At 42.4% G+C, this 21,842-nt stretch overlaps 1 protein-coding gene and 1 long non-coding RNA gene across 2 annotated transcripts in view; one reads left to right on the plus strand and one right to left on the minus strand.

The window, feature by feature from the left end:
- Nucleotides 1-4,422: 4,422 nt before the first annotated feature.
- Nucleotides 4,423-8,500, minus strand: LOC104659678. Its single transcript, XR_747616.2, has 2 exons — nucleotides 7,851-8,500; nucleotides 4,423-6,719 (listed from the first exon to the last, which is right to left on the minus strand). It is a non-coding gene; the product is annotated as an uncharacterized LOC104659678 (long non-coding RNA).
- Nucleotides 8,501-8,594: 94 nt separating this feature from the next.
- GPR176 (G protein-coupled receptor 176) overlaps nucleotides 8,595-21,842 on the plus strand; it is a 123,636-nt gene continuing 110,388 nt past the window's right edge. The window contains exon 1 of the mRNA XM_010359788.2: nucleotides 8,595-9,664. Within this exon, the coding sequence (XP_010358090.1) occupies nucleotides 9,493-9,664 (172 nt within the window). The 5' untranslated portion in view covers nucleotides 8,595-9,492. The remainder of the gene's footprint in view (nucleotides 9,665-21,842) is intronic.

Consider the following 21,842-nt stretch of genomic DNA (forward strand, 5'->3'; position numbering starts at 1 on the left):
ACATTGTTTTCCCAGTAAAGGTAATGTAGCACTCCTCTTTGGCTACTTTCAAGATAGCTTTTTGTTGTTATTGTTTTGTTTTGTTTTGTTTTGAGACTGAGTCTCGCTCTGTTGCCCAGGCTGGAGTGCAGTGGTGCGATCTCAGCTCACTGCAACCTCCACCTCCCGGGTTCAAACAATTCTCCTGCCTCAGCCTCCCAAGTAGCTGAGACAACAGGCACACGCCACCCCGCCCGGCTAATTTTTTTTTTTTTTTTTTTTTTGTATTTTAGTAGAGACAGGGTTTCACCATGTTGCCAAGGCTGGTACAACTCCTGGGCTCAGGCAATCCGCCCACCTCGGCCTCCCAAAGTGTTGGGATTACAGGCGTGAGCCACCGTGCCCGGCCCTCAAGATAGTTTTCCATGTCTGAGTTTTCAGAAGTTTGATTATGACATGTCTTGTAAATTTTATTGGGCTTATTCTGTTTAGAATTTGCTTAACTTCTTGAATCTCTAGGCTTATTATTTTTGCCAAATATGGGAAGTTTCCAGCCATTACTTCTTTGAATACTTTTCCAGCCAACCCCTGTCTCCCCTTATGGGAGGTAAAGGCACTTGTTCTTGCAGCATGCTGTGACTTGGCAGCCAGGAGCAGAGAGGCAACACTGTTCCTGCTGCTCAAGAAAGTCTGAAATAAAAATTGTTAGTGACTTTTGCATTACTTTGTGAGTGTTTGTGTGCATTTACATATTTCTGTACCCGAATGAGTCTTGCCCTTTAAATTTTGGAATCAGTATTACCTTTATTCCACAGCCGTGTCATTACTTCCAAGTCAGACTATGAGTCATAGTATTTTATATCCATATTCCACCTTTTACTAAAGAATATTACTACCTTAATCACTTAATTCATCAGAATTGGTCTTAGATAACTTTTGGCTCTTTAAAATAAATCCAATTTATTCTTAAAGGACATATTTATTATGATAAGTGATACAGAAAAAAACTGTGTCAGCTTCCAAAATTAATTATAAAAGAGAAGTCCTAAAAAGGTGCTGAGAAGTCATGATAATCTTCAGCAGTTAAATACCTTCCCAAGGTGACTCCTTTGAAGGTGATGATACTCATGGATATTTTAGTTTGACATATTTGCTATTAAAAATTAGCCTTGGCTAGCTGGGCATGGTGGCTCATGCCTGTAATCCCAGCACTTTGGGAGGCCAAGGCGGGCGGATCACGAGGTCAGGAAATCGAGACCATCATGGGTAACACGGTGAAACCCCGTCTCTACTAAAAATACAAAAACAAAAATTACCGGGCATGGTGGCGGGTGCCTGTAGTCCCCAGCTACTTGGGAGGCTGAGGTGGGAGAATGGTGTGAACCCGGGAGGTGGAACTTGCAGTGAGTCGAGATCGCACCACTGCACTCCAGCCTGGGCAACAGAGCAAGACTCTGTCTCAAAAAAATTAGTCTGGGCCAGGCACAGTTTCTCACACCTATAGTCCCAGCACTCTGGGAGGCCAAGGTAAGTGGGTTGCTTGAGCCCAGGAGTTTCAGACCAGCCTGGGCAGCATGGCAGATACTTGTCTCTACAAAAAATATAAAAATTAGCCAGGCATGGTGGAATGCACCTGTAGTACCAGCTACTTGGGAGGTTGAAGTGGGAGGATTGCTTAAGCCCAGGAGGTCGAGGCTGCAATGAGCTGTGATTGCACCACTGCACTCCAGCCTGAGTGACAGAGCAAGATTCTGTCTCAAATAAAATGAAATAAAATTAAAAATTTGTCTGTTTGCTTTATGATCACTATGTGTGTGTGTCTGTGTGTATGTGACTATTGAGGCTTCCTGGAGAGGGAGGGAAGGAATATTCAACTTCCCCCTTCCCAGATATTCTTGATTAATTTAATAGGAAGTCTGTAGGTACAAGGACTACTAGAAACTGCTGATATACCTTCTAATGCCATTTTCCTGGGAAACTACATTAGGAGATATATTCATAGATTCATATCAGTAGAAAACTGTTTCCCAATCCACATATTGGGATAATTTGGAATACAGGAAGGGCTGTCTTACTGTCTTTTAAACAGATAATTGCTTTGGATGGTAATTTAACATGCCCAAAACTAAGAACCGTAAAAAGTAAACATATTTAGCTCAATGATGTAAAGGCTAAATTCTGGACTTCTAAATCTTCAAGTCAAAATTCCCCCAAAGCCACTCTGTCCTTTGTTAATTGCAAAATAAGTGAATTTTTTTTTCATTTTTGAAATATAAAGCTTGTATTTTATTTAAATCTATAGAGAGAATGTTTTAAAATCTTGGATGGTGACTTTTCCCCTTTGTGATATTTGATTTCTTTAAACATCAACAAACAGGAATTGATCTTATATAGTTACCCTTTATTGATGGCCTACAATGTATCAGACACTGTCAGAGGTTTTTATTGATTCAATATTTTGTTGTCCTCAAAACAGCCTTGCAAAATAGACATCTTTATCTCTAGTAGAGGAGAAAACTGAGTTTACAGAGGTCAAGTACCTGCCCAGTGTTACTTGAACACAGTTGGAATGGTTCATCTTAAATGGTTCTATCTTCAAGAAGATAGTCATCTACTTGAAGCAGTACATCAGCATCAGCGAGGAGATAACCTGTGACTACGAGTTCCCCCATCGAAGATATCAAGATCCCCTGCCTCTGTAGCTCTGAGAACTGCCGGGGACCCTCAACTAGGTCCTGGTGCCAGACTCAAAGGATGTCAGCCGCAGCCTGGGGCTCTGGAGCATGCAGCCCATGGCCCAGGGTCCCAGCCCCACCGCCTGCCCCCATTTCAGGTGCTGTCCTCTATCCAGTGGCCATGTCAGGGCCTGGAACCCCCACACTACACCCAGGAGCCCCTAGCTCCGGCCCCTCAGCAGGAATGGGCTTCTCTATCATTCAGCCCACATCTCTCTCATTTTAAAAAAATGCCCCTTTCAGAATTTTGTTTAATTTCAACATCAGCTTGTCTCTCCATCTCTCTTCCTCTTTCTCTCTTTTCTCTTTCTGGTGGTTATCCTTGGCCTCTTACCGTCAATGCTGCTACATTGTTTTGTCTTCTCTATTTTCTTCCTCATTGTGAGAAAAGATATTTTAACCATTAAAACCCATAACAACAACAACAACAAAATATTCAAGAGGTACAACTGACATCAATATTCATACTCCCTTATCTCTCTATATTAGGTTCTTTATCTTGAGAGCGTTAGTAGAAACCTGTGTAAAGAGACACTCTAGGTCTCCAAGAAAAGACAAATGGGTTATTGCCTATCCCAAGCTTAAGTACTCTCCAAAATACTGTTTCAACAACATAAGTTTATCAGAGACCAATATGCTTTTTTTGACATGAAAAGCCCAATAGTTTAATTCAAAGATGCCCAGAGGCTCTACTATCAGCTACCACTTTCATTTTACAAGGACATAGGATATCCTTATTGCCACTACTAATATACACAGAAAATTTTTAAAGTCCTGACTTAAAACCTTCCATTCCCCAGAAATACAATCTGTGCTCTCTTAAATATGCAGGCCCCAATTTTCATAACAACGTCTGCCAGGATAGGCTGGGTTATGCTGTGATAATAAGCAACTCCAAAAATCATGATTGCTTATACAACAAAGTTTTATTTCTTATTCACACAAACTTCTTGTGTGTCTGGGTAGTTCTCCAGGGCATTTGCCCTCCCATATGGTGACTGAGACATAGACTACTTCAATCTTTTGGCTCTTCCATTTCAACATAAAGCTCCTTCCACAATTGCAATGGCAGAACAGAAGAGAGATTTGAGGATCACAAACAACTTTTCACTGCCTTAGCCCACAAGTGACTTGTCACTTTTGCTCACATTTTATTAGTCATAATAGTCACATGACCCTGCCCACCTGCAAAGGCAGCCGAGAAATATAGTCTTCTGTATGCCTGGAAGAAGAGGAAAATGAGATATTGTTGAATATTAGTAATGTCTACACAATAATCTGCATTATCTATGTCTTTTTACACTGGCATAGACATAGCCATTTGGAAACAGAGCTGCTTATTCCAGATGGGTAGCCAAGGGCCATAAAAACTCCTCTTTTCTCAGCATGCTGCTGCTTGGGCTTACCAACACAAAATCCTTCCTTTTCTCCAGCTCTTCTCTTCTCTCCCTGTTTAGTAAGAGGCCACATGGGGGCATATGAGGGTGTGTGATGGGGAGCCAGAGTGGGGAGGAAGAAGAAAGGCACATAAAACCTTTACGTTCCCCAACTACCTCTGTCTTTGCAATGATCCTAAATCCTATTCCAACTCTTCTTCCCTCCATCCAGCCCTCCTCCTGCTCTTCAATAAATATCTAAGAAAGTTGGAATTGGGAATTCTTCTGAATACAAAGGTAAGACAAGTGATTATCACCTAAACAAGGTTAAGTACTTGTTGGAAAAGTACTTATTAGCACCTATGTGATTTTGCCTATCACTGCACCACAAAAGTATAAGAGAAAAACAGAGAAGGAAAGAGGTTTTTTCTTTTTTCTTTTCTTTTTTTTTTTTAATTACCTATGGCATTAGGGTTCTCCAGAGAAACAGAACCAATAGAATAAAAAGACATATAGAAAGAGATTTATTACAAAAAATTGGTTCATGCAGTTACGGAGGCTGGAGGCTGACAAGTCCCAAGATCTGCAGTTGGCAATCTGGAGACCCAGGAGAACTGATGGTGTAGTTCTAGTCCAAGTCGAAAGGCCTGACAACCAGGACAGCCATTACTGTTGTTTCAGTTCAAAAGCCAGGAGGCTCAAGACTCAGGAAGAGCTGATGTTTCAGTTCAAGTCCAAAGGCAGGAAACAGCCACCGTCCCAGTTTGAAGGCAGTCAGGCAGAGGGAATCCTCTCTACTCAGCTTTTTTGTTCTAATTTGGCCTTCAACCATTCGGACAAGGCCCATCCACATGGGGCAGGATAGTCTGCTTTACTCGGTCTACCCATTCAAATGTTAATCTTATCTTAGAAACACCTTCACAGATACACCCGGAAATGATGTTTTCCTACCTATTTGGGCATCCCTTAACCCAGTCAAGTTGGCACATATAATTAACTATCATGACAACGAAAACTTTGGAAACACAAGGTGCCTGTAGGTTGGGAGGATACCTTCTTATACTATTCATTACAGGAGAGGACTGGGAGGAAAAATTACTTTTAACAGCATTATCTAGAGTGAGAGATTGCCTAGGTTTTACTGTACTCCATTTCCCATTAACTGCTTTGGTTGTAGTTTCAGAAAGTTTTGAATAAAAATTAGCTAGCACATAAATGTGTTGGCCGGTAATTCTAATCACCTGTCTTCACCTATGGCTGTGTAGCTGATTGCTGCCAGGTGTTAACACTTACCAGCTCATATCAATGTAACACCTACTATGGTCTGAATGTTTGTGTCCCCAGCCCCCCAAATTCATATATTGAAACCTCATCACCAATGTGATGGTATCAGGGGATGGGATCTTTGGGAGGTAATTAGGTCATGAGGGCTCTGGTGCCATAGATGAGATTAGTGCCTTTATAAAAAAAAGAAGCACTAATAGGAACCAGGTGTTTTAATGTGTGCCTGTAGTCCCAACTACTTGGGAGGCTGAGGTGGGAGGACCGCTCAAGCCCGGAGTTTGAGGCTAGCCTGGGCAACATGGTAAAACCCCTGTCTCTATAAAATGACATGAAATGAAATGAAATAAAATAAATAGAGGTACTAATAAAAAAGGCACCCTTCTACCACATGAGGAGACAGATAGAAGGCACTATTTGTGAACCAAAAGCAATCCCTCAACAGGCACTGAATATGCCAGTACCTTGAACCTGGACTTCCCAGCCTTCAGAACTATGAGAAATAAACTTCTGTTTTTCATAAGCTGCCCTGTGTAAGGTATTTTGAACTACTATAGTCTGAACTACTATAGACTTAGACAATACCTGTACATGGTAAGTAATTGAAATGGACTGTAATTTATCTGTTTTTTGACCTTTTCAGGTTTAATTTCAGAAAAAAATTTGAAAGGGTACATTTTAGTTTTTGTTTTGTTCTGTTTTTTTGAGATAGAGTTTCACTCTGTTGCCCAGGCTGGAGTGCAATGGCAATATTGGCTCACTGCAACCTCTGCCCCTGGGTTCAAGTGATTCTCCTGCCTCAGCCTTCCGAGTAGCTGGGGTTATAGACACCTGCCACCACACCCGGCTAATTTTTGTACTTTTAGCAGAGACGAGGTTTCACCATGTTGGCCAGGCTGGTCTTGAATTCCTGACGTCAGGTGATCCACTCGCCTCAGCCTCCCAAAATGCTAAGATTACAGGTGTGAGCCAACATGCCCGGCCTGAAATGGTACATTTTTTTTTCTCTTTTTTTACAAAAGGAAAATATATCTTAACATGATGGGAGATTATATTTTCCTTAAATGACTGCAATATTTCTACTATCTCTCATTCCACATGCTCTTCTTATAATGTGCCCAACACTCCTCCCATTTAGTGTCCCCTTTACTTAAATATGGTGTGTTTGTAGCTGCTTCAACAAGTAGAGGACAGTGGAAGTGACACTGTACAACCTCTAAGATTAGGTCATAAAAGTCAGTGCAAGCTTGTCTGAGTCTGAGTGCAGTGGTGTTTACAACTAATTGATCACAACTACTTTACAGATTTCTTTGTTCCTTCTCCACTACCACTGCTTCACTTGGCTAACCTAAAAAGAAAGAGAGAGAGAAAAAAAAGTATCAGTGCAGCTTCTGCCTTGTCCTCTTGGGACTCCTGTCTCTCTTGGCATGCTCACTTTTGGAGCATAACTGCCAGGCTGTGAGGAAGCCAAACAGCCACATGGAGAGGCCACACACAGATGTTCCAGCTGAGTTCCCAGTCAACAGCCAACATCGACTGTCAGACATGTGAGTGAACAAGCCTTCAGATCCCAGACCCAGGCAGCAACTCTGAGCTACACTTGTGGAGTCATGCTCTAAGCCACTAAATTTGTAATGGTTTGTCGTGCAGTGGTAGATGACCAGTTATAAAAAACACTACTATAGACATTTAATACATATTTAAATTGTGTCCAATCTTTGACATCACAAATTTTAAGATCTTCTCACTCATCCTTAAAAAAACCTCACACAGCACACAACTATTAAGAATTATGCCACTCTATTCCTGTCCTTAGCCCTTCATTTTTGAGAGTCAATCCTTTCTCAAGTCTGAGAATCATGGTGATCTCAGCTGATTGGGTTATTTCTTGATTCTACTAACCATATACCCTAACACCAATTGAGGGGTTGTTGAGAATTTAGCGATATCTTATCAGAATGAAAACGTGAGAGCGGTTTCTTGCTTTCTCCATTCTTTACACCTGCAAAACTGATTCTTTTCTATACCTTTATCCCAACTCTTACTAGTTTTGAATTCGGGACGGAGGGTGAAGGTAGGTAAAGGGGTATTTTTATAACTGTTATCAAACAACTCTATTTACACACATTCTTCAACCCTTCCTCAATGAGCATGCTGGATGTTGGTGAATTATTATAATTTTTGGTTTCTAATGATTATAGTGTAAAGGTTTTCATCTTGAAAACTATATTTGGACTCCTGGAACTAATGTTAACCGCTGGTAATGGCGTTCTTGGGGGAAAAACACAATTAGTGTAATTAGTAATTTTCTGTCTTTTTCTCTCTCCCCTTTTTGGTCTCCAAAATGTTTAAAATAATTCTCACATAGATTACTATGTGAAGGTATTGTGAGACTCCAAATATGTACAAGAAACGGATTTTTTTACGCTTTCAAGAGTAAATAAGGGTTACCAGTGAAAAGGAAATAGCCATATTGTACCAGGATCATCCTTGGGGCAACCAAGGAAGAACTGTAATTTTAATCAATTCTTGAGTTACTGTCCTTTGTCCCAGTGCCATAATCAACATGTCAAAGTCTTCTACCATGTACCTCACTTATTAAAAAGAAATGAGTTTACATAAAGTCTACCACGCATCTTTTTTCTCTTTACCCCAGACCCTCTCTCTGCATCCATACAGTTTCCTCTCCCACTTGGCATCTCTTACTTTACCATTTCTTCTTGCTTACTTGACTATCCCAGCTCCCAACCTTTTCTGTCCTGGAATCCACTAGGCCTGGGTTATATTGTGTACAATGTACAAATGATACACAATAAAAAGTCCCAGGAAACCATGCACTGAGTTTCTATATTTCATTTTTCTTAAATGCTCCAGCTACACCCAAAGGCCTGACTGAGGGGCCGGGAGACTGGGCTTCCAGCCCAGGTGGCAGGGACGTGTAATTCTAACACCGCACGCAGCCCCTGCTGAGGAGATACAGAGGAGTAACGACAGTTAATAGTAAATGGAGCGAAGCCCCGGGAGGTGTAGCGAGCGTGTCCACGACAGCCAGTCACGGATCCTCCGGCCACCCACGCTTCCAGCCGAGACAGTCACGCTCCGCGGGGCCAAGATGGCGCCCTCCCCGCGGCAGCCTGGGCGTGAGAGGTGGGGCCGCGAGTGCCACGTGACCATCCTCGCCAGCCGCGCGTCCCCGACTGCCCCAGGCGCGCACCAAGAGTCTAGCAGCCGCGCAGACAGTGCCACTGCCCGGTTGGGGGCGTCCTCCCTCTTCCACGCCTGGCTGTCAAGCTCTGTTCTAGCGGCCAAGGGCCCGAGGTGGGCTAGGAAAGGGGGCGCCCAGCCATGCAGAGGCAAAAAGGCGCTGCGGAACGGGGTCCCCGCTACCGGTGCTGAGGCAGGAGGTCGGAGCCCCCAATGAGGGGCTGGGAAGCAGGACCCAGCACGGGCGTCTTGTCGGGAGGCTGGGCGCGCAGGGCCAGGCTGCTGTGGGCACTCAGGGCTTTCCACCCAAGCCATGGGCGCTGTCGGGCACTCGGGGGTCCCCTTGTGGCTCCGGCCACTCGGCGTGGGCATTTCGTTGGCTTCACATCGCCATCCAGCCTCGAAGCCAGCAGGACTGAAAAATAGCTTCGGCCAGACGTTCTCCTCCCGCTAAGGAGAAGGGCCGAGTGCGTCAGCCCGAGGGGACTGGAGAGGGATGCCCTAGCCCTCGGGGACGGAGGACCCGCGGTTGAAGGAGGCAGCGGGAGCGGAGAGCGCCCTCCTTGACCATCGAATGCCGCCTTCTGTGTTTCCATTCCTGCCGAGTAGGCTGGGCCACGCTGACCACCCTGGAGGAGGGACGGACGACGCTCGGCGGGCTCTGACCGTGCCGCCTTCATGTGGCTGCTGACGGGGATCCAGGAGGGAGTGGGCATGGGGCGCAGCCGCTCCTCCCTCCCTCCCCGCCTCCTGGGCGCCGGGGTTGGCGATGTGGAGACGTGAGGGGACCCGTCGGCTGCCCCGGCTCCTCCAGGACTCCACCAGGCGCCCGCGCGTCCCTCCTCACCCGGAGGAGGAGAGGCTCCGCGCGGGGCTCCGAGGCGGGCGGCGCGCGGAGCCGGAGTCCCAGCCTCGCCATGGGACATAACGGGAGCTGGATTTCTCCGAACACCAGCGAGCAGCACAACGCGTCCGGCGCCGAGGGTGCTGGCGTGAACCGCAGCGCCCTCGGGGAGTTCGGCGAGGCGCAGCTGTACCGCCAGTTCACCACCACCGTGCAGGTCGTCATCTTCATAGGCTCGCTGCTCGGTAAGCCTCCCGCGGGGCGCCTCCGGCCCGGGCGGAGCTCCCCGAGGGTACAGGCTCGGAGAGCCAGGAGCAGGGCCGCCCAACCACCGTGGGTTTCGGGTGCCTGGCAAAGTGCAGAGTTGGAGGAGGCTTGAGGATCCCGGGTAGCTGCAGTGTAGTTAATCAGGGACGGTGAACTCCAGCCTCCACCCGGGAGCAGAAGAGTTCTAACAGGGTTACCTCGTGGCCCGAGGATGGAGCGGGATCCAGGCGGGGGTCCCCCTCCTCAGATGGCCCTGGCGGAACGCTCCTCGGTGCCCGGCTGGCTTCAGCTCTTGTTTACAAATAGGAATAAAGATTCTGTGGGAATTTGTTACTGATGATTGAAAGGAATGTTACCCATTCTGTTAAAGATGTCCTGCGATCCCATCTTTCCATGTATATATATCGAAATAATAATATATACGATTATTTTGATAGACTCTTATTCTGTGCATGTTTTACGGCGTGCTTCTTCGGAACACCGACCTGCTGGTAAACAACCCTGTGAAGTTAAGCTATATGTCGCCTGTAGATGATTTGAAAACAAAACAAAACCCACTCTACTTCCCCATCTATGTGTTAAGGTACAGAATAAAGGTAGGATAAAATACACACATACATCCCAGATTTAGGTATAGTCGTTCAGGGAAGAAAAGATCAACGAATTGAAATGAGTGAGTAGTAACGTATTAGCGTCCTAGTGTGAGAACTACCTGTACTTCTCACTACTCTTAAATGACAATAGTCTTATCGCTCCTCTTCAAACATTAAATGATACAAGCAATATTCATTTCTATTGAGGTCTACTGAACATATTGCATGCCACTTGGATATATGTGGCTTCCTTTCACGTGTCCCCGATGTGGCGTTTATAAGGATGTGATGTTATTGGCAAGAACAGTCGTAAAGTTTCAAAGTAGGAATAGGTTACTTTTTGCAGACACTCGTGAATTTCTATGGAAACCAAGATAACTGACATTTAATAGACTATTTTTAGAAAAATTTCAAATGTTTGGAATTTCCCTTCATACTTTCTGTAATTGTCATCATTCCATGCTACTCTATCATAGTATTTTTCTTCCATTTGTTTGTCACGAGGATATTTTCAGGAGTAGATATTAGTATTGCTATATCTAGGTGTGTGTGTGTGTTTTAAGACATGTTTTTATGACTGGGATGTTAAATGCACATTAGCAAAGCAAAAGCCTATGTTCAAAATACTTTCAGTATTCATGATGCACTGTAGGTTTTTGGGAGTTAAATTCTGAGTATTGTCACACTTAAAGTGTGGGTTATTGGAGAAGTAGAAGTGACTGTATTTTTATTTCTGCAGGTTTTCCCCCAATATACATATACCTACATACATTCATACATACATATATATATATTTTTCTACCCCCACGGATAACTTTAACTCTGAAGAAAGATGATGTTGGGAGGAGAAATTCTGAGAAATTTTCTCATGGTTTGAATCTAAAAATTTGAGTACTATTGAAATAGAAGACAGGACATGTATGTAAAAGACATAGCAAATAGTGAATATTTAATGAATGCTACTTCTGTTGCCCATGTCCTTTCCGTTATTGTAGGTTGCATTCGATTCAGGAATTTCCAGATAAATCTGCCCTTATTTCAGCTTTTGTCCACATAGCACTTGTGAGTGACATACAAAACCTTCTTTAGTATATGTCTCCAAAGGACAACCTGATTTCCTCTTGATCTTTGGTGCCTGATGAGCTAAGGAGGCCTTTTTTTTTTTTTTTTTTTCTTTTTTTTTTTTTCAAGACAGAGTTTTGCTCTTGTTGCCCAGGCTGGAATGCAATGGCACAATCTTGACTCACTGCAACCTCTGCCTCCCGGGTTCAAGCGATTCTCCTGCCTCAGTCCCCCCGAGTAGCTGGGATTACAGGCGCCCACCACCACGTCTGGCCAATTTTTGTGTTTTTAGTAGAGACGGGGTTTCACCATGTTGGCCAGGCTGATCTTGAACTCCTGACCTCGTGATCACCTGCCTTGGCCTCCCAAAGTGCTGGGATTAGAGGCTGAGCCACCACACCCAGCTGGGAGTCTTCTGTTACCCCTTCAACATTACATGGACTCTCCTAAAAGAGAATTAAATTTGCTCCTTTTTATATGCAGAAAAAACCCGATAAATCTGGACAGTATGTCTGGTTTCCTTAAAAGTTTAGCTGGGCTGGGCGTGGTGGCTCATACCAGTAATCGCAACACTTTGGGAAGCCGAGGCTGGCGGATCACTTGAGATCAGGAGTTTGAGACCAGCCTGGCCAACATGACGAAATCCCGACTCTACTAAAAATAAAAAAATTAGCCGCGTGTGGTGGCACGCACCTGTAATCCCAGCTGCTCAGGAGGCTGAGGCAGGAGAATCGCTAGAACCCAGGAGATGGAGGTTGCAGTGAGCTGAGATTTCGCCACTGCACTCCAGCCTGGGCAACAGAGTGAGACTCCACCTCCAAAAAAAAAAAAAAAAGTTCAGCTGAATCACAACATTGTGATATACTATATACTTATTACTTACTGTTTTTTTTTTTTTTTTTTTGAGACTGAGTTTCGCTCTTGTTGCCCAGGCTGGAGTGCAATGGCAGAATCTCAGTTTGGCTCACTGCATCCTCCGCCTCCCGGCTTCAAGCGATTCTCCTGCCTCAGCCTCCCGAGTAGCTGGGATTACAGGTGCCTGCCACCACGCCTGGCTAAGTTTTTGTATTTTTAGTAGAGATGGGGTTTCACCATGTTGGTCAGGCTGGTCTCCAGCTCCTGAGCTCAGTTGATCCACCCGCTCAGCCTCCCAAAGTGCTGGGATTACGGACGTGAGCCACGGCGCCCTGCCTACTTAGTGGTATTCTTGATTCATTGTTCTCTAAGGACTTGTCCCATTCAAGCGCATCTGTGTACATTAGAATTCTGATAATGTCTGTTGAGGCTCAGAGCTTAAGTTTCAAAGCCATGTGCAGTCAGATGCAAGGCAAGTAAACTTGGGAAGCACATTTCATAAAGCCTCCAAATAGAGAAAAATCATAGATTAGTAATAAAAGAAAAGGAATCTGTATGATTGAAAAGTAAATTGTGGGAGGATGGAATAGTACCTGGAAAAAATAACTGATTAAATAGCTTACTTTAGTTTACTTATTTCTTCTGCCACCAAACATAAACAAATTAGTTTTTTTCTCTTTAAACAAATTTAAATATACTTCTTATATTCTCTAAATATACTTCTTTTTATTATTGAGATTTCCAGAGGCCCATTATTATGTGAAAATAATTCATTTGTACTGCTGGTGTCTTGTACCTCTTTTTGAAAACTATTTTAGTGTCTTGTATTAGGAAAAATCCCTAAGAACTTGGAATAACTGTAATATTCCAACCAGAAGATACATTATTTGCTGTGTTGAAAATGAATGCAAGACTTGTACATAATATTATTCAAATAATATGTATTTTGGGGGTTTGTGTAAACTAGTGTTTCTCAGCCTTCTTTATACAACATCTTGGCATATCTTTAGGGTATGTTGTAGATACTGAAATAGAGTAAAATAATTTAGATTCCTCTTCAGTGGCACCAATCACTTTTAGTAGTCAAAAGTGTGAAATCAAAGACTCCAAAAGATCTGGAATCACCGTTTCCAATTTAACTGGAAATTGGAAGACAGGAACTTCCAACTGGAAGTTACCTGTCATCTGTGCCAATCATCATTGGAGGTATAAGAGATTTTTATAAATGCATTTGCTTTTATTTAAAGAAGATTAACATGGTGGGCAATAACCCACAAGTATGTATCCTACATTGCAATTTATTTTTTACTTTTTTTTTTTTTTTTTTTTTTTTTTTTTTTTTTGAGACGGCATCTCGCTCTGTCGCCCAGGCTGGAGTGCAGTGGCACAATCTCGGCTCACTGCAACCTCTGCCTCCTGGGTTCAAGCAATTCTCCCTGCCTCAGCCTCCCAAGTAGCTGGGATTGCAGGTGCCTGCCACAACGCTCAGCTAATTTTGTTGTGTTTTTAGTAGAGACGGGGTTTCACCAAGTTGGCCAGGCTGGTCTTGTACTCCTGACCTCAGGTGATCCGTCTGCCTCACCCTCCCAAAGTTCTGGGATTACAGGAGTGAGCCACTGTGTCGGGCTGATTTTTAACATTTTTTTAAATAGAGAAATCAGCTTCCCTTTGTCTGGCTAGACTGCCAAATATATGGTTCTTATTCTTAAGCTATATTCCCTTTCCTTTATAGACTGAATGTTTATATTCCTCCTCAAATTCATATGTTGAAGCCCTAACCCCCAATGTCATGTTATTAGGATGTAGTACCTTTGGGAAGTAATTAGGTTTAGATGAGGTCATGAGGATAGAGTTCTCAAGATGGGATTAGTAACATTATGAGAAGGAACCAGAGAGCTTGCCCTCTCTTTCTTTGCACCATGTGAGGATATGGCAGAAGGCAGCTGTTTGCAAACCAGGAAGAGGGCCCTGTCCAGAACCCGACCATGTTGGCACTCTGATCTCAGACTTCCTGACCTCTAGAACCGAAAGAAATGTCTATTTTTAAAGCCACCCAGCTTTTGGCATTTTGTTATAGCAGCTGAAGCAGACTAATACACTTATGAATGGTCTATAGTGAGCATGTGAAATGGATGACCCCAAGTAAAGATCCAACTTGCCTGTAGCTTGATTCCATGAGGTGGTTATTGAAGTATTCATTTGAAGGGAAAGGTGGGAAATCGACTTGTTAAATCTGTTCAGCAGATCTGTTGGATAGATACTAGTTTTGCTCATGCTTGCTTATAGTCTTTGAGCAAAATCATATGGGGTACCAGGAAGGTTCATGGTACTTGTTTGATAGAGAAGTATACTTGTGCTTTTGATATTATTTGAAATTAACCAGATAATAGCTAGATAATTCTTGGAGTTCCTTAGTTAAATGTTTGATAGAAGATGTGTTAATACTATAATACTAGTTTGTGCTTTTAATTTATAATTACTCAGGATCATTTTTAGTTAACAGTACTTACAGCCAATAATAATATAATATCAACAGCCTTACCTCTACATGGAGTTTCTGTCTTTTGTATGCCTAAAAACCTAGCAGACTACATTAAGAATAAGGTATCCTGGGCCAGGTGTGGTGGCTCACGCCTGTAATCTTTGGGAGGCTAAGGCACTTTGGGAGGCCAAGGCGGGTTGATCACTTGAAGTGTTCAAGACCAGCCTGGCCAACATGGTGAAACCCTGTCTCTAGTAAAAAATACAAAAATTAGCTGGGCATGGTGGTAGGTGCCTATAATCTCAGCTATTCAGGAGGCTGAAGCAGGAGAATGGCTTGAACCCAGGAGGCAGAGGTTGCAGTGAGCAGAGATCGTGCCACTGTACTCCAGCCTAGGTGACAGAGTGAGACTCCTTCTCAAAAAAAAAAAAAAAGAAAAAAAAAGAAAGAATAAGATATACTGAATTGATGCCTAAGGAGGCAGGAGGTGGTGGGATCAATAGTTACTAGCTTAATGTATTGAATCAAATTGCCTCACATTGTCTTTTATTTCTATATGATGTCTATATGATAGAATTCTTCTTGGAAATTACATTCTGTGGTGAAAATTTTAAAAAAAGCTTTATTGAGGTAAAATTCATACAATATAGAATCTATCCAATTAAAGAGTACAACTCAATGGTGTTTTTTTTTTTTTTTTTTTTTTTTTGAGATGGAGTCTCGCTCTGTCTCCCAGACTGGAGTGCTGTGGTGTGATCTGGGCTCACTGCAAGCTCCGCCTCCCGGGTTTACACCATTCTTCTGCCTCAGCCTCCCGAGTAGCTGGGACTACAGGTGCCCGCCACCACACCTGGCTAATTTTTTGTATTTTTAGTAGAGACAGGGTTTCACCATGTTAGCCGGGATGGTCTTGATCTCCTGACCTCGTGATCTGCCTGCCTTGGCCTCCCAAAGTGTTGGGATTATGGGGGTGAGCCACCGCGCCTGGCCAACTAAATCGCTTTTAGCATATTCACAAAGTAGTACAACTACTACTACTATTGAATTCCAGAAGATTTTTATCATCCCATAAAGAAACCATGTATCCTTCGGTAGTAGCACTGCCTTTTTCCCCTCAATAGTTTGAGTCCTAGGCAACCACCCCTCATTTAGTCCGTCCTTCCTTCCTTCCTTCCTTCCTTCCTTCCTTCCTTCCTTCCTTCCTTCCTCCCTCCCTCCCTCCCTCCCTCCCTCCCTCCCTCCCTCCTTTCTTTCCTTTCTTCCTTCCTTTCTTCTTTTCTCTTTTCTTTTCCCTTCCTTCCTTCCTTCCTTCCTTCCTTCCTTCCTTCCTTCCTTCCTTCCTTCCTTCCTTCCTTCCTTCCTTCCTTCCTTCCTTCCTTCCTTCCTTTCTTTCTTTCTTTCTTTCTTTCTTTCTTTCTTTCTTTCTTTCTTTCTTTCTTTCTTTCTTTCTTTCTTTCTTTTCTTCCTTTCTTTCTTCCTTTCTTTCCTTTCTTTTCTTTCTTTTCTTTCTCCCGACAGAGTCTGTCTCCCAGGCTGGAGTACAGTGGTGCTATCTCAGTTCATTGCAACCTCCACTCCCTGGGCTCAAGTGATTCTCCCCCTCAGCCCTCTGAATAGATGGGACTACAAGTGTATGCCCCTATGCCCAGCTAATTTTTGTATTTTTTGTTGAGATGGAGTTTTGCCATGTTGCCCAGGCTGGTCTCAAACTCCTGGACTCAAGCAGTCTGCCAACCTCAGCTTCCCAAAGTCCTGGGATTATAGGTGTTAGCCAGCAGGCCCAGCCCTACTTTCCATTTCTATAAATTTACCTGTTCCATAGATCTGTCACACAATATGTGGACTTTTGTGACTGGCTTTTTTCACTTAGCATAATGTTTTCAGGATTCATCCATATTTTAGCATATATTAACACTTTATTTTTTATTGCTGAATAATATTCCATTGTATGGATATATTACATTTTGTTTATCCATTTGTTTGATAGACATTTGGGTTGTTTCTACTTTTTGGCGGTTATGAATAATGCTGCTCTGAATATTTATGTACGAGTTTTTATGTGGACATATGTTTCAGTTCTCTTGAGTGTATACCTAGGAGTGAAATTGCTATATCATATGGTAACTCTATTCTTTTTAGGAACTGCCAGACAGCTCCAAATACCCCAGTTCTGCAATGAATATACTTTTGTTTTATTTGGGGACATTTTGTAGACTAGGAGGAAATTTGTCTCAAAATGGGAACATAGAAACATAGCTGTGTTTTCCTCTGGGGCGTCCTAGTCTCAAAGTCTCTTGTCCCTAGAGTTTGCCAAACAGTTTCTGCATATGTCACTTATCTGAATAAACTGTTTAGATTCTGTAGTGATTGGAAACTGTTGTGAAAGTTTGTTTTTTTCTTTTCTTTTCTTTTTTTTGAGACGGGGTCTCACTCTGTCACCCAGGCTGGAGTGAAGTGGTGTCATCACGGCTCATTGCAGCCTCAACCTCTCAGGTTCAGGTGATCCTTCTACCTCAGCCTCCAAGTAGCTGGGACTATAGGCGCACTCCACCACACCTGGCTAATTTTTTTTTTGGTAGAGATGGGGTTTCACCATGGTCCTCAGGCTGGTCCAGAATTCCTGGGCTCAAGTGATCCACCCACCTTAGCCTCCCAAAGTTCTGGGATTACAGGTGTGAGCCACTTCACCTAGCCATGAAAAGTTTTATTGTCAGAGAGTTACCACATTAGCTGGGTGGAAAATTGTTATTCGTCATATAGCACAAAAACATAGAGGCATTTTTGCCTAGCCTGGAAGGTAGGAGTGGCTCTAGGCAAAATTTTGTAGTAAGGATTTACCCTAGGCAAAACTAAAAAATAGGAAAACTTTATCTCAAAAAAAAATCAACTCATTTTCAGTTTTTATTGCATCTCTTCTCAGAAACCTCTTGTTTTCTTGTTCATTTTGGATGCCCAATGACCTTCTTCTGAGTTGCTGACTTGTCCTCTCTCTTCCAAAGTTAGCGGTGTCTGTATTCTATTCCTTCATGGTAGCTAAATAAATCATGTTAAATGCAGATGTTAACAGATGTTAGTGTATTAAAGTATTTTAGAATAGTTATCTTTGACTCATCTGACAAAGGGCTAATATCCAGAATCTACAAAGAACTCAAACAAATATACGAGAAAAAAACAAACAACCCCATCAAAAAGTGGGGAAAGGATATGAACAGACATTTCTCAAAAGAAGATATTCATACAGCCAACAGACACATGAAAAAATGCTCATCGTCACTCGCCATCAGAGAAATGCAAATCAAAACCACAATGAGATACCATCTCACACCAGTTAGAATGGCAATCATTAAGAAGTCAGGAAACAACAGGTGTTGGAGAGGATGTGGAGAAATAGGAACACTTTTACACTGTTGGTGGGATTGTAAACTAGTTCAACCATTATGGAAAACAGTATGGCAATTCCTCAAGGATCTAGAACTAGATGTACCATATGACCCAGCCATCCCACTACTGGGTATATACCCAAAGGATTATAAATTATTCTACTACAAAGACACATGCACACGTATGTTTATTGCGGCACTATTCACAATAGCAAAGACTTGGAATCAACCCAAATGTCCATCTGTGACAGACTGGATTAAGAAAATGTGGCACATATACACCATGGAATACTATGCAGCCATAAAAAAGGATGAGTTTGCGTCCTTTGTAGGGACATGGATGCAGCTGGAAACCATCATTCTTAGCAAACTATCACAAGAACAGAAAACCAAACACCGCATGTTCTCACTCATAGGTGGGAACTGAACAATGAGATCACTTGGACTCGGGAGGGGGAACATCACGCACTGGGGCCTATCATGGGGAGGGGGGAGGGGGGAGGAGGGAGGGATTGCATTGGGGAGTTATACATGATATAAATGATGAATTGATGGGTGCTGACGAGTTGATGGGTGCAGCACACCAACATGGCATAAGTGTGCATATGTAACAAACCTGCACGTTATGCACATGTACCCTAGAACTTAAAGTATAATAAAAAAAAATAAAAAAAAAAATAAAAAAAAATAAAAATAAAAAAAATAAAAAAATAAGAGTCAAAAAAAAAAAAAAAAGAATAGTTATCTTTGAAGGTACTTTTTTTTTTTTTTTAAGAAGGTATCTTAAGCAAAAAGGATGACTTGAACATTTCATGTATTTGAGAGGTAAGAGAGAGAAACGGGTTGGATGGATCTTTTAAGTTTGATTCTACTAAAATTGTATCATGAAGCTAGGGATTATTGACAGAAGGAAACTAAGTATAAATAAAACCTCCCTTAACATACTGTAAGGCATGACCAAAACTCAGTAAGCTAAGCATATAGCCCTGAACCTTCTCAGTTATCACTGTATCAGTTTTTTTACAAAGCGTCCTCCCCCTGTAGCACATATGGAGACGTTTCTTCATGGCTTCTCTTACTGAAAACTTTTGAATGCCCCTGCTCAAGGTGGAAATTTGTTGTTGTTACTATCGTTTTCATTTGTTTTTGCATTTGCAAGCAATTTCCAGAGAAGTGCCTTCAAACTGACCTGAGCGATATTTTGATCCGTGGCCACATTTCATTCAGAAGAATCGTAGGAAACAGTTCTTTCTGGTCTGTACTGAAAACTTGCTTCACCATAAATGAGATACTAAAAAACTTTCAGATTAAGCCACAAGTGTTTAGGTATGTTGGCACTAAATAAGTTTGTAACAATGGTTTATTTTGGAATAGTTTAGTTTTGGAATAGTTTATTTTTTGTTTTTTATTTTCTTTTCTGATTAAAGTTCCTCCCTAGGGGCAAAATTACAGAGTTAGGGGCGAAGCATGAAACCTGTCCAGTCTCTCTGATTTACCCACTTTTTTTCTTTTGCGGAGTTTAAAAAAATACAGAAAAAAATTAACACATTATTATAAATCTACCACTCAGAAATAACAATGTTAACATTTTATCATGCTTCTTTCATATTTTATTTTATTTTATTTTACTTTATTTTATTTTATTTTATTTTTTTGATACAGAGCCTCACTCTTGCTCAGACTGGAGTGCAGTGGTATGATCTTGACTCACTGCAACCTCCACCTCCTGGATTCAAATGATTCACCTGCCTCAGTCTCCTGAGTAGCTGGGATTATAGGTACATGCCACCATGCCTGGCTAATTTTTGTATTTTTAGTAGAGATGGGGTTTCACCATGTTGGCCAGGCTGGTCTCGAACTACTGACCTTAGGTGATCCATCTGCCTTGGCCTCTCAAAGTGCTGGGATTACAGGTGTGAGCCACTGTGCCCGGCTGTTTTATAGAAATAAAATGTAGGTACAGTTGAATCTCCCCTGAGCCTCTCCTCAACCTTTTCTCTCTTGTCTATTCCAGAGCTAGTCACTATGCTGAATTTGATGTGCAGTATAAACTTCATCCTGTCTTTGTCCTGTTGTTTCTGCCTGTTGCTTGCCTGTGATCATGAAGTTTTGTTTTGTTTTTTTTCTTTTTGAGATGCAGTTTGCTCTTGTTGCCCAGGCTGGAGTACAGTGGCATGATCTCGGCTCACTGCAACCTCCCCTTCCCAGGTTCAAGTGATTCTCCTGCCTCAGCCCCATCAGGCCCAGCTAATTTTGTATTTTAAGTAGAGATGGGAGTTTTACCATGTTGGTCAGGTTGGTCTTAAACTACTGACCTCACATGATCCACCAGCCTCGGCCTCCCAAAGTGCTGGGATTACAGGCATGAGCCACCATGCCCGGCGGAAGTTTTTACCAACTGATACAAATGCTTTCTGTGTAATTAGGTACCTTTGACTTATCTCCAATGTGGTAACTCCCAACCAAGAGTATTGCATTAGCCTTACATTTACACATTTATAGTTTACAATATATACCACATTATTTCATTCAGTCATCATAATAACCTTGTGAAACAATGTAGGGGACGTTTTCTGTTTTTATTTTCTCTGCACATCCTTTCCTCCTAACAATATTGCTCTCCCACAACACATGCACTTCCACTGGTGACATTCCCTTCCTGTATTCATCAGCATTCTTAGTTGGAGACAACAGATCCTCCTGTCAAAAGAAGACACAGCTATAAAAGCATTTAAAGAAAAATGTTTCCTTGTGAAGATGGATTGCAAGGGAGTTCAGGCTTTAAAAGGACTGGCTTGCCAAATGAAATATACAACAGGTAATTAAAAGAAAACCTCAAGATTACCAAATTTACAGTTATTTTGGTTGTAAAAAAAAGCTAGTTATTTCATGAGTGTTATAACCTCAAAGATTGTATCATCCCTTCAGATATCAGCATTAAAAGAGCAATAACTTTGGGAAACAACAAAGTTGTTTTTATCGGAAAACAGTAGCTTACAGAAAAGGTTCAAGATTTCATTTATTTTGAGAACCAGAACTAGATAGAATGGCCTTAGTTTTTTTTAAAGGTATGTCTTTGTTTTGGGAGAGGGAAGGGGTTCCAGCTGTAAGTGCTTTGTTTTGTTTTTCTTCTGGCTGTAGGGTGTAATGTGCACACACTTACATAATGCAGCAGGGCAAGGCATTAGTTTTACTTCTGTATCAAACTAGCCAGTTTATGAGGAAAGAAATTTATTACAAAGATTATGTTGCTTTTAGAATTTGTGAGAGGGTCTGGGAACCAAGCTTAGATGCCACGGAGCCAGGGACACAGTCAAGAAATATGTACAGTCATTTCACTGTTCTGGCAGAAACCATGAAGCTGTTGCCATGTACCACCTATTATGTGAGGGATTAGGCACATAACCCTAGGACACAGCTGGTCCAGAAGAACCAGAGGCATCCATCATCTCCCTGTCCTTACAGAAAGAAGCTGATGGCTCTGCATCCAGCCCCTACCCCACATTAATCATGTCCACTTTCCTTGGGAACATCTGTTGGGCAGAACCTGGATCATAAGCCTGCACCCTCACTGCAAACCTGTCTGCAAAGTAGTGTTTTAAACTTTCCAGCCTTTGTAGCAGAAGGTAGCAGGTGGTTGAAAGATTACAGAGGGAATATTGAGTGAACCAGACTATGGTATCTGCCACTTTCTACTTTGTGTGTGTGTTTTTTTTAAATATGACTTCCCCTCACCGTACTCTGTATAGCCCCACTCCCACCCTGGGATACGAGGGTGAACACA

Source organism: Rhinopithecus roxellana, chromosome 5 (genome assembly GCF_007565055.1).
Source record: "Rhinopithecus roxellana isolate Shanxi Qingling chromosome 5, ASM756505v1, whole genome shotgun sequence".
NCBI lineage: Eukaryota > Metazoa > Chordata > Mammalia > Primates > Cercopithecidae > Rhinopithecus > Rhinopithecus roxellana.